Raw genomic sequence first — 13612 nt, 5'->3', positions numbered from 1 at the left:
CTAATTACAAGAAACCTAGGGTATGTCTACATTTGCTATTAATTTGAAGTAGGCTTACTGTGCAGTAAAAATACTGTGTAGTAAGCCTAACCAGGAGCACGTCTACATATGCTCCCTCTTGGAAGCGGATTTGCTCCCTATAGGAGCAGCCCAGTGCAGGGCTGATTCTACCCTGCTCTGCCCCCATGCAGCTAGCCTGGGGGCTGGCAGGAAGCATGGGGCTGGTTCCCATGCACACAGGGCCAGGAGGGCTCTGCCAGTTGCAGCTGTCTCTTATAGATTCATAGATTGTAGAGTTGGAAGGGACCACAATGGATCATCGTGTCCGACCCCCTGCCCTTGGTAGGAAAGAAAACCGAGGTCAGATGACCCCAGCCAGGTGACTGTCAAGCCTCCTCTTGAAGACCTCCAAGTTAGGTGATAGCACCACCTCTCTTGGAAGCCCATTCCAGATTCTGGCCACCCTTAATGCAAAAAAATTTCTTCCTAATGTCTAACCTAAATCTACTCTTCACTAGTTTGCACCCATTATTCCTAGTTACCTGGCCCCATACACATTGGAAGGGGTCCTGATGTACATGGGGCTAGGAAACAGCTGCAGCTCCAGAGCTCTCCTGCCCTATGCACACGGGGACAAGCTCTGTGCTCAGTGGGGCTTCTCTGCACAGCCCGGGACTGGCCAGGAACTGTCCCATTTTGGGGCAGGTCCCAACCAGCTCTGAGCTGCATGAGAGTCCTGGGCTGGGCAGGGAACTCGTGCAGCCCAGAGCTGACTGGGACCTGCCCCAGAACAGGACAGCTCCCAGCCAGCTAGGGGAACTCCTTGTGCAGACCAGAGCTATCTGGGACCTGCTGTAGAACAGACAGTTCATGGCCAGCCCCAGCCTGGGTAGGAAAGCAAGGAACTCCAGACTCCTAGTGCTGCTTGGCTCTCAGCTCCGGGACGGTGGGGAAGGGGGTAAAGTGCTACCCCGGCCCAGCATTGCTCAGCTCCCAGCCTCTAGGGGGAGCTTGGAGCTAAGTACTGCAAGTACTGGGGGAGTTACCCATCCCCTGTGGCCCCCTAATGCAGGGGCTGACCAGGACAAATTTGTTCCTGGCCACCATCTACATATGCTTTACTACCTGTATTTATGGGTAGTAACTAACTGCACAGAAGAGTCATTTACTGCACAGTAAATGTGCACATGTGTAGATGGTGATGCTTTACTGCACAGTAGATCAGTCTGTGTAGTCAAGCATCTTGTGTAGACACTCTCAGTGTCCTTTCTCCCTCTTTGGAAGACAGTGGTATGTCCAGGTTTAAAATATTTATCAAGCTTTGTGGGGCATCTTTAGTATGTATGTATTTAGACAATTTAAAAACTACACACGCAACATTTTCATTATGGCATGCAGGGCAATTGAGTGAATGGTTAAATCACTAGCTACAACAGAGAAAGTATAACTTTCTGGGACCCTGATTCAGTTAAAGAAATGAAGCGAGAGAAGTCACTCTGGAATGCTGGAGTCAAATAAGAAAGAAAATAAAACTTCAGAAAGGATCAAGATGAAAGGTCAAAATGAGAGGGAGAGGTACAGAGCCCCCTCATGTGCTCCTTGAAGAATAAAGTGCCAAGGACAGGGCAGTCTGTTGTGTATGACTGTGAAAAAGCAAGGGGAGAAATTGTCTTTAGCTGTGGAAGAAACCAAGTTATCAGAAAAATTGTTCACAAAGGCAATGGTGAGGTCCATGGCTAAATCCAGGTGGTATGTGCCTAACACAGTGCAGGACACTTTGTCACTCTTAGTTTAATCAGGAGGTGTTCTTGAGAATGCTAAGAGCTCCAGGCTCATAATCAAGTACTTACATAATCATCCTCATGCAGCCCTTGTTTCTGAACAGAACTTTTCACCTCTGTGGAAAACTTCTCAAACTCAGGTTTCACTGTCCTCAGTAGAGTGACCGTTTGGAGGGATGAGTATGCTTGCTTCGCTTCAAGGTCGTGTTTGTCTCCTCTCTTCCACGAGCCATTTCCTAAGGGAGAAATAAACATATTTGGAATTCCAAGTCAGTTACCAGAAAGGGACTGTTTTCCTTTTCTGATGAAATATCACCATATGTTTCTATATATTGCTTGGAGTCATTAGTGATGTACAAGACTGATGCCACTCCAACGTGTGCTATGAGGCAAGTTCAAAAGAGAGTAAAACATGCTGCTTGATGCTAAGGGAGCAAGATGGGGAGGAACCACTAATATAACAACATTGAAATAACTGTAGATATGATGTACTGTTAAAATCCCAATATAGTGTGGTAAGAAAAAAGAGTCTTTATCACCATTCTTTGCTTGCACTGTTAACATCTGGACTTAGATTTAGCTAGAAGCAAGCAACATGCTCAGATGCAGAAATGTAGTGCGTCTTAAATACAGAGACAAAAGTTAGAACAAGTGGAAGGGAGACAAATCTCCTGGATTCTGTCCCCAATCAGTCCAAAAGTGACTCTCAGTGTGACCTGAAGGAAAGTCAAAAAGGTCTAACTGGAAGTAGAAAACTGAAAGTTACCTGAAAGGATATCACAGAGGGCCACACCTTATACATCACAGCTCTCCGACTAAAATCAACTGGTACTGCAATATGCACAGTGGTTACAAGGTGGGCCCTGCTTTTTTTTTAAATTTAAAACAAACCCCTAACAACAGGCATGCCTTCTCCTGCAGTGTACACACCTAGGCCTAATGCCTCCAGTTGGCCAATTTAACTCAAACAAATAATTGTAATTGGAGCTTTTTTAATTTAGAAGCAGGTGACTTGTGTTTAATTATTAAATGCTTTTTCCTGCCTGGACCTGTCATGTCTTGAGAACTTCCTGTGAATTGGCTGGGCACTGAGGGCCAGGACCAAAGTCAACAGAAAGACTCCCATTGACTTGGATCAGATTCTAACTTTATTCTATACTAGTGATAAAAAGAGGCTTTGAGAGAATAACAGTGTCATAAACAACATGTGTGTAAGCACTTAAAAATAATTAAATTTGAGACGGTCACTTTTATTTTTGGAATTAAAAAGCCACTGGTGGCTAGAAGTACAAAGCCTAGAAGTAGAACACAACTAGGAGTTGAGGTTTTGAATTCAGAGACACAGAGGGCCCTGAGATGAGGGAGGATGTGGTCACCTCGCTTAGTAAGGGAAGAGAGAAAGTGGTTCAGTTCCAGGAAGAGAAGCGACAGAAGACAAGAGAAGACGCCAATGTTGGCAGCAGCCAGGCACCACAACTTCCACCAGCTTTGACTCAGACATCAGGCCAACACTATGGTATAAGGGAAGTAAGGTTTTCAGGTCCTATGTGAAGTCTCATGGATCCTCTACTTTCTCCAAAAGCATTTGGATCAAGAGTGGGTGGGACCTGGAGTTCTACTTGCCCTACTCCCGAATGTGCTGTGATGCTGCTCAGACATTATTGGGGTAAGGCAAGTGGATTCATGTCAGCAGCAAATGACTCTCCTCCCTCTCCTGCCCTGAACACTGGAGATGCAGTGAGCAGAACAGTACTTCCTAGAAGACAGATTCTTTCCCTGTGCTGCTTCTGGGACCCTACAGCTATTTACCACCTCAAAGGGCTGTGTTACAGGCACAATCCAGCCCCTGGTGAGAGCCAAGTTAAACATCAGCTTCCTTCCACTATCTCCCCTATCCCAGAAAGGTCTTTGTTTCCTAAAGCACAGCACTGTGACACTGCTTCATAACTACAGTCCTTACAGATTACGATCTTGGCATCTTGGCAGCATTTATACAGGACCTTCTCTAATTCTTTATTAACCAGCTGTTTCCCCCTTTTTGGCTTCTCTTTGTGCCATAAATTCTTGTGAAGAATATCTTCTACGGCAAACTGTCAAAATGGAGTACGCTCTCACAGCGCACCAAAGAAGTGGTACAAGGACACCCTAAAGTTGTCCCTAAAGTTTCAGCATTGACCTGGAGTCATGAGTGCAAATCGCTCGTGACCATCCATCCTGGAGGTCATTCATCCAGAATGGAGCACTGGTCTTCGAACAGCAACGCACGGCAGAAGCAGTAAAGAAACGTGTGGCCAGGAAAATGAAAACCTCTTGTACCCAGTCCTCATTGCTTTCCTGCCCCTGCTGCAGCAGACTGTTCAAGGCAAGGATTGAGCTTATAAATCACCTATGTACCCACGCAACGTAGCCGCCGCCTTCCTCCTTTCTCTTTCCTCTCTCTTTCTCCTTTTTTCTTCTTTTCTCCCTCCCTGTTTCTTTCCCATTTCTATTCTCTCTCCTTCTCCCCCCGCCCATGCTGGATGCGGTCGTCTTCGCCCACAAAGGCCAACAACACATTCTTGTGTGGTTCTAAGCTACCATGACTCTTGGCTTAGTGATCCTCTTCACAACTGTAGGTTGTGACCGTTAGACCCTGGTCACCCTAACAGTAACTAATTTAGCCTCCTTTTACAGCAAGCTCTCCATAGCATCTCTCTGAAAAGTGCATGAAAGCAGCTGACACACCCACAACATGCTCCAAGCAGCACAGTTTTCTATTCCCACATACACAAAGCATTTGTATTTCTGCTGTCCAAAGAAATGTATGTGCTCCAGGAGATACTACTGCCAGTTCAAGTGACAAATTCAGGATAAAAATAACCAAGGGCCTCATCCTGTTCAGAAACAGGAACAAGTCCTCCCTCCTCCGTTCAGTGCCCCCTCGCCCCCAGCCAATAACAAGTGTAAACCTGTCCCTGAATGTGACAGAACACTAACCATATATTTGAGGAGCTGAGGTCAGGAAACCCCTCCCAGAGCCAGATCTTTGGATCTGAAAGACTACAATCTTGGAGAACTTCCATCAGCCTTCTAATACGCAGGATGGTTGCCATGGCTTTGCATTTACGCATGAAGAGGACCAAAAGGTGAAGAATTACGTCCCAAGGAACCATGGTATTGGTACAGCCTGATCATAACCATGAACAGACTTTTGTGCTGTATTCTGACCTAATCCTATGCAATTGAAAAGCTGTTGTAACTGTGGAGCTAGCAGCTATATTTACTTAATTAAATTCCTAAAGTAATTCACACATTTCATGTTCTTTCAAAGACCTTTGCTGGGGGCTGACATCTCAGAGCAGCACCTAAAATACTTTCTAAGAAAAGAAAGAAGAAAGCTGCTATTACTGTCTCAGCATTTGAAATACCTGCTTTTTCTTTTGTACAGATTAGAAGTTTTAAGAACAATAAAGGACAACAAAAATGATAATTGTTTTTGTTTAAAAGGGCAATATCTATTTGTAAATCACGTTCTGTCTTACAAGTCTGTACCTCTTACAGTTCCAGTAATATCCTCATGTTACTGGAATTGAAAGGGGCTAATGCCGGGCGGATTCTTTGTATTTTCTGTCTGTTTATGCATTTGACAGGAATTTGTGAACAGTCAGTTTCTCTGTTCCCCTTCCATAGTTAGTCATTTTTTCCCCTCGCTGAAAGACCCTTCTAACATTAGAGAAGCAGAAAACTCTTTTAATGATTCTTTTAAAGGATTTTTTTATTGGCAGGAAATGCTATTTAAATAATGCTGCATCAGAAGGTAATTTCTTAAATTAGTGGCATAAAAATTCAAGTAGACAGTGGTCCCTTAATTCTGTCATCAGGGTGCTGAGTCACCTTTGGGAAAATGTGCTTACCAACTAAGGACACCTTTCAATAGATATGTCCTTGGGCACAGAAATTTGAATTAATTACAACATGTGTGTGTACATCTTGTATATGTGACTGCACTGCAAGAGTGAGCTTGACTGCTTCCTTCAGCCATGTGCTAAGACTAAATACAGCAATGTTTGTCTGTAGTAATTATGCGCCATCAAAAACTGAAGTAGTTATTAAATCAGTGGTTTCCAGCCACAGCTAGGGATTCAAATACTGGTCTGCGAAATTCCCACTGATTTCAGTAGGGCTGGGATTTCATCCTAGGACTTTGGCTTTTGTGGCTAGTGATCCAGGCAAGCCCTCACTCCTTCAGTTTACAATGCTCAAAGTTTGATTTAAAATCACCCATTTTGAATCAAGATCCAAATGAGAAATTAAGATATTTTTATTGAAATTCTCACTTTTTAATCTTGTTTTACATCTGTACTTCTTAGTAATTTCCCTAAAAGAAAGCAGATTCTCAACTGCTTTTGGATAGATATTGGGAACTGGTTTAAAATGCACAAGTCAACATTTAAAAATGGCTTTTTAGTTAAATAGGGCTACTTTATATGTGCTGACTATTCAAAAAAGGCAGTTTATCAAAATATAGTTTGCTTTGAAAATTCATTGCGTTTTTTAGACAAAGGAAATACCAGTGATTTAAAAAAAACCAAAACGATTGTTGTGTGTTACCACATTCTTCAAGACCTTACAATGTATAGATCTCATTTACACCCTGTTTTTATACAAAGACTGGAAAAGAAAAGCAAACTTTCCTCCTATTTTAACTCCCACATAAGGACTCAACTCTAAATAAACACTGAGCTAAACTTAAGTAAATTGAAATCAAGAGAATATTCTTTCTATACCTGAAGAAAAGCTTATTGCTGTTAAAAACGTATTTAACACTTGAATAATCTCTGGGTTCCTGGCCAGTGAATTCCCCTAGTTCAATTGTCTGATATTATTTAAAACTCTGGTAGCTTGAGTATTACTTTTTATTTAATTTAAATGATCCTGCTCCAGTGGATTGGAGCTGCCCATGTCTCATTCGGTTTGCATACTAAAACCAAATGCTGGTGTGTATTTTTGCAAAAACTGTTTTCAGTCTAATACCAAAGAATGTTACATCTGTAGACTCCAGTTAGTGACAGATTCTGAAACTTCAGACTTGCATTGTTGGTGATAGAGGCAAACCCTTACTGCCCTTAACAATGACCTTCTGTCCTGGTCACCCTATGCCATTGCTGCCCACTGCCCATTCATTGTCTGACTCTAGCCCACAACAGAGACTCAAGATTTTCAATCACAAAACTTAAATCTGAATCATTATACTGTGTATGGGATATACATAATGGAACAGCAGGCAGGGAGAACTGGCCGATATAATCATGGCTTTTGTTTAGTGCAATTTCACCAGAAGAAAACAGAAAGCATCATTATGCCATTTATAAATCCATGGTGCTTTCACTCCTGTGACTAGTTCTGGTCCCCACACCTCAACAAGGATATAGAAGAACTAGAGAAGGTCCAGAGAAGAACCACAAGGATGATTAGTGGTATAGAGTAGCTTCCATATGAGGGGAGACTAGAGAGCTTCGGCCTTTTCCATTTAGAAAGACGTGCTTGAGGGTGGGCAACATAGGAAGGGTTTACAAAATACTAAGTGGTGAAGAGCAAGGAAATAGGGATTTATTATTTACTGTCTTTCACAATACAAGAACTAGGGGTCATAAAATGAAGCTAGAAGGTAGTAAGTTTAAAACTAACAAAAGGAAGGTCTTAAAGTGTGGAACTCATGTGACAACATGTTGTTGAAGTTGACAGTGTAGCCAGATTTAAAAAAAAAGGGCAAATTCTTGGAGGAAAGGGGCATCAGTAGCAATTAAGCATGGGAGTTTGGGGTACAGTCTGAGTCAGAACTTCCTAAACCTTAAATGCTGGAGGTTGCAAGTGAGAGAGGAACAGTGGAAAAAACTGGTCATACCCTGTTCACTTTCCCTTTCAGCCTCCAGTCTCTGCCATTGTGTAATAGAGGATACTGGGTAAGATGGTTTGACCCAGTAAGTGGCAGTTCTTACTGTCTTATGTTCTAAAGGGAGTTTATGTGCTAAAACTTCTATTTATTCATACAGCGTCATTTAAGTCCAGAAGTAGTACAAGCTATGACTTCTGTTTTCCTTCTTGTTAATATCATAATCCAAGTGGAGGTTGACTCCAAGGCCAGGCAGAGATAGTGGTATATTTTAAGATTAGTGGTGGTGTATTTTAAGACTCACAAATCTAAAAATGTTATCATGTTTACAGAAAATGTTGCCAAATGGGATTAAAAAGAAAAAAAATTACCATAGGATGAACTGTTGAAGAGTTCAATATTGAAGAAAATGTAGTCTCCATTGGTCATTCCTTGACGATGAGCTGCTAACATGATGTTCCTTATTGTATCACCACTGGCACACATTATTACAACTGGTGGAGGAAAGTGGAAAACAGAGATAAGAAGTTGTTCTTGAAACCTGTGGGAACAGACTGTTAAGCATGTGCATTGCCAGAGACAGTGACCTGAACTGTCCTCCCAACATTTTTAGAAACATGACAACAGAGTGAACAAATAAAGCTGGGATTTTCAAAGAAGACTATGGGAGGTAGGCACCTACTTCACTTCGAAAAACACAAGTATTAAGACCAAATGTTATCTTATTTTTTTTACTTTGTGTGATGAGGTTTCATTTATTTATTTGTGTAATTTCATAACTTGTATTGCAATAATAAAACAGCATTATTGCTTTAAAGTTTATATAGAATTACCTCAAGATAATCTCAAGATTAAGAAATGAAGTGGTATCATTTTAAATTTCCTTTTGTACAGTTCTATGGCATGTAGAAACAACTTATTACAAATTTCAAGGTCTCATTTTGTAATGACCCAAAAGTCAAACATGAACTCTTATCTGTTAAAATGTGAACTACTATAGTATGATTCAAAGATGCTCTGTCCAGTCACCCAGGCCCACACTAGCAGATCACATTTCCACAGGCCAGCCCTGTTAAGATCTGAGAGCTACTCTCCAAGCAAAATTGTATTACTTCAAAGTTTAAATGCAGAGATGCACTTGGCATTCTGTTTTGCATCACTTGCTGGAGAAGTGTTGCAGTGTGTAGTTACTATATGTCCAAGTCAGTATCTCACTTTTTACAATTGTAATACATGTGAGAGGCCTTTTTAAAATAGTTTCTAGCTTCCCTCATTCACATGTACTATTAAATTATTGTCCTGAAAGTGGAAACAAAGTTATTCCCACAGCACCAGTTAATGATCTTGATTAAAAGGAATGACTAAGAGTGGGGAAAAAAATTCTGCTTTAAAATGTGTTGATAAGTCATAGATTGAGAGCAGCAAAAGGAATGCCAGGGAACTAACAGCTATTTGGATGTGACTTGAGCACAGCAGGAAAACATCAGAAATGATAGTTATATTTAGTGTGTATAAGAAATACACCCATACATTCCAAAGACAATTAGACTGCATGCAAATCTCTTCTGTAAGCTTTTAAACGTGTAAATTACATTTATTTGGCTGCAAGTGTAACTTACTAGTATATACAGTTTAATTGGTGTAAAGCATATGTAGCAAAATCAGTTCAGCATTAATATTTTTAATACATGGGCTGAGGCTCTGAACCTGGAAGGACTGTATATAGTGTTTCACTCCACAAATGTGAGTAAGATCAATGAAGTTATTAGGGCCATTTCTGTACTGAAATTAGACATGTGCATAAATGTTTGCAATACTGGTGTTTTGGCCAGCATTAACCGGGGCCAGTTTGCACTCACAAGGCCAATTTAACAAAACTCAGTAGAGAGCTTTGTTGAACTAATCACTGAAAGCTTTGGCAAGCTGAAGTGGTCTTGGAAATCATAAATAAAAAGACCAGCTTTTGTATGAAGCATTCATTTTTCTTCATCATTGTGTTACTTGAAGGTTTGGTAGGTTAATTTGAATGCTCAGATTCATAGTTTCCAGGCTGTCTTTTCTTAAAGTACAATTTTTCAAAGTCATTATACTGCTGTAGTTCCCCTGTCAAAGTGTGTGTGTGCAGTGTATAAAACACAAGAGATTAGAAGTTCAGCTGTTTTCTTTTGCTACAGTTAAACCTTTTCTTTTCTTATTGTAAATGAAGTGTTATGCTTTTAAGCATCAAGAAAGCCAAGCAGTGTTATAAAACTTATATTCATTAAAAATGGCTCTTTTCCCTTGCTTGTCTGTTCTCCCTGGCTGCAATTTGTTGCATTTAATTCATTTAGGAAAGTCACTAAGCAGGTTCTCAATTTTAAGCATCTACATAAGTGCTTTCCTGAATGGAGCAAGAAAGATCCATCAGTTGGTACTGTATTGTAATTAACTTGTTTATGGCCCTGCATATCTGAAAGAAATTGGTACCAGTGTAACTACACTACCACTACAAAGACCTAATGCAGACATATGGCATGATGTCTAGCTAACTGTGTGAGTTAAATGGAACATGATTTTTATCTGGACTGGAAAAAAAACATTATTTTTGCTTAATAAAGTGGTATGTTTCTGGGTATTTAAAAATAATTTTAAATGCATGTATCCAGTGAGGCTTAGGGTAAATCTTATTGTGACCAATATCCGTTTAGTGCCTCCTTCAAATTTTTTTGGTTTTGTTTTTAATACCTTCTTTAAAAGGAGAGAGAGAGAAAAAAAAAAAGAAAAACTAAGCTTAGTATTGCTGGTACCAGAAAATTATCATCAGTTGGCATGCCTGTGAACCAGTGCTGCAATTAATAAGCTTTTAATTTGGGAGTATAGTTAGTCAAATGTATTTAAACATGTGGATTGTTCTAATATATATTTCAAGCATTTAGTGATGTAGGATACATCCAATCTAGAAATGATTTCAAGACGTTTTTACAAGTTATTTACCTCCCTGTTGTTTTGCTGTCAGTTGGTGGCACTATTTCTGCGCACAGGGAAGAACTTGTATTTCATATGCTGATAACTGCTTCCCAAAAGTGTTCTTGTTACTTACACAGTCCTTAAGGGGTCTGCTGAATGGGAGGAGGAGGGAAGGAACCTCCTTAGTAAGACTCAACAGGGTAAAAGGAAAAGGTCTTCGCTCAGCTTTAGAACATCTACAGTCACTAAAAAAACCTGCAGAATAAGCAACAGATTTGCTGTCCAGTCCAAAACCTGCCTTTGGGCAGATGCATGTGTTTTCAGTCTTGTTGGCAAAGCAGCTCTTTTCAAGAAAACCAATTTCTACTATAATACAAAATACTACCATCATTACAAAGGATGAAATTCTCCACTGGAGTGAATGGCAACATTTCAATTGACTTGAGCAGAGCCAGGAATTCACCCAGTGTTTGGTCCTGCTTCCATTGAAGTCAGTGAGATTTGCCACTAGGATCAACTGAGGTGGAGTCATGTCTTAACTTTTCCAGAGGCAAGCAAAATATATCCCCTCTCAGCTGTCTTTTCCTAATGCCCCTACGGTCTCCCTCCTACCTGCTTCTATCTCCGCTTCTAAGAGAGATAGGAAACGTGTTTCCATGTGTATTTCCCTACAAGTTGTTCTGAGCACCTGAAACAAAAAGTGCATTTAATTCTTTCATCATAAAAGCCTGTGTGCTTTTTACTCCAACACTTGAATTCATTGATGACTGGGTCCTATAAGATTGGGTTTATAGTATTTAATGTTATTGTGTGCACCCATACCTACAGTATATGAGACTGGAATCCATCAGGACACTGGCGGTGTGTAATTAGAATGACTGAGTCACTTGCCGAATACCCACTGACCCAGAAGAGCAGAAATTGGCCCTTTGTGATGTCTCTGGCAGGCCACCCACGTGCAAGGAGCAAGGCAGCAGAATTGGTTCAAAACTTTTCCAGGGTAGGCATGTGCCCCCCCTTTACTAGCTGAACTGATGCAGCCTAAAAGGCAGTTGTGTAGTACCTGGGGAGAAAAGCTTCTCCATGCAAATACAAATGGGAGACAACACAAGAGAGCCACAGTAGGTCCTGGGAGCAGTCACTTGAAAGCACTGCCTGGGACACAGCAGCAGAGTGGTGGGAACAAGGACAGCAGCCTGGAAAATGAGTCTGTTTGGCATCTCCAGCAACAAATTGTGCAGGTCTGAAGGTGTTGGGGGGGGGGGAGGGGGGGACGAGCATTGCTGTCCCACCCCTGCCAGAACATGAGGAACCCCTCTAAGGCAGGGGGTCTCAAACCGTGGTCTGCAAACCACCCCTGGTCCACGAGCTGTATTCAGGTGGTCCTCAAAAAGGTGACCTAAGGCTAACTCTGACAAACATTACACCTGACTTCGCAGAATTTTGCTCAAGAAAACAGGCACATCCATAGCATTAGAAAGGCAAGACTACTGATATTAAAATGTGTGCTTTGCTTTGTAGAACAAAAAAAAGTTTATTAAGTAGTCCACCAAGACCCTCAGCAATTTTCAAGTGGTCCATGGAAAAAAAAAAAAAAAAAAAAAGTTTGAGAACCACTGCTCTAAGGATCTTCTTCGGGATCCTCCGAAACGGGGCACGGTGCGGAAGCACTAGGGTGGCCATCGTAGAGGACAGTCCGGTTGTCCTCCCTTGATACCAAACCGGACGGCTTTATGTCCTCTATTTTTCTCTTCAAGAGTACAGCATACACCGCAGGTGTGGATGCACATGATAACATCAAATGCTATAAACCTAATCTTACAGGACCCGGTCATCACTGAATGCGTTAAAGAGGAAATTAGAGGACAGAGGCGCAGGGTTTGCATGAACATAGGACAACCGGGCTCAGTTTCTCTTCCAGAGAAGAACAGAGGACAAAGGCGCGGAGTTTCGTGTCAACAGAGGACAGCGCAGCAGAACACCGCGCTGTCCCCTGCGGCGGCCGCCCTACACGCAGGGTGCCCGCATCCCCCCGCCCCCCGCCCAGGTGCAGCCCGCCCCGTCGGGGCGCGCGGAGGGCGAGGCGAGGCGGGGGCTGCCCCGCTGCGCTGCCCGGGGCCGGGCCGGGCTCGCGGTCTCACCTCTGTCCGCCGCCTGCAGGGAGCGCACCAGGTCGTCGGGGTCGAGGGCGCGGCCGCGCTCGTCGAAGCTGTGCGCGGCCAGCTGGACGGCGGCGTCGTCCTGGAAGGCGGCGTGCACGCCGTCCATGGCGAAGTAGCAGTCGCGCTCCTGCGCGTCGTCGGCGTAGAGCAGCGCGGCGCGGGCCCAGCGCTGCCGGCGGAACAGCGCCACGAACATCTCGCCCATCTTGGCGTAGGCGGGCGCCACGCGGGTGAGGTGCGAGTACTCGCCCGCCTTGGCGCCGAAGCCGGCGGCCAGCGCGCCGGCCGACAGCATGGGCACGTCCCAGTGCGAGGCCAGGCGCGCCACGGGCGCCGCCGCGTACTCGCACACGGGGCCCAGCACCAGGTCCGGCCGCCACCGCGCCAGCGCCACCGCGTCCACCAGGCTGAAGAGCGCGCGGTTGCCGCACGCAGAGTCCTCGTAGGTGAGCTGGAAGGTGAAGCCGGGCAGGCTGCCGCCCGCGCCGCGCACGCTGCGCACCGCGTACTCGATGGCCGGCCGCACGCGCGCCAGCGAGAACAGGTACGCGTTGTCGGCCGGCAGCAGCACCAGCACCCGGATCAGCCGCTCCTCGGCCGGCTCCGCCTGCCCCGCGCCGCCGCCGCCACCGCCACCACCGGCCAGCAGCAGCGGCTGCAGCAGCAGCAGCAGCGCGCCCAGCAGCAGCAGCAGGCAGCCCCGCTCGGGCATGGTGCTCTCACCGGCCGCGGCTATGCAGCGAGCATCCCCCGGCCCGCGCCGCCCGCCGCATGGGTGTGGGCATGGATGCGCGCTCGCCCGCCGGCCGGCCGGCCGGCCCACCACACTTAAATAGGGGCCGCGGCCACAC

The 13612-nt window shown here is 44.1% G+C and overlaps 1 protein-coding gene across 2 annotated transcripts in view; it reads right to left on the bottom strand.

Annotated features, from left to right (window-relative positions):
• The window catches only part of NPR3 (natriuretic peptide receptor 3), a 60885-nt gene extending 47331 nt beyond the window's left edge, over nucleotides 1-13554 (bottom strand). For both annotated transcript variants that reach the window (XM_019495935.2, XM_019495936.2), the window contains exons 1-3: nucleotides 12741-13554; nucleotides 8025-8147; nucleotides 1851-2017 (exon numbers count right to left, since the gene is read on the bottom strand). In XM_019495935.2, the coding sequence (XP_019351480.1) occupies nucleotides 1851-2017; nucleotides 8025-8147; nucleotides 12741-13473 (1023 nt within the window). In that variant the 5' untranslated portion in view covers nucleotides 13474-13554. The remainder of the gene's footprint in view (nucleotides 1-1850; nucleotides 2018-8024; nucleotides 8148-12740) is intronic.
• Between the last annotated feature and the right edge of the window lie 58 nt (nucleotides 13555-13612).

The sequence above is a fragment of the Alligator mississippiensis genome, chromosome 3 (genome assembly GCF_030867095.1).
Source record: "Alligator mississippiensis isolate rAllMis1 chromosome 3, rAllMis1, whole genome shotgun sequence".
Classification (NCBI taxonomy): domain Eukaryota; kingdom Metazoa; phylum Chordata; order Crocodylia; family Alligatoridae; genus Alligator; species Alligator mississippiensis.
The sequence above is the reverse complement of the archived record's forward strand: the minus strand, read 5'-3'. Positions and strand labels throughout refer to the sequence as shown.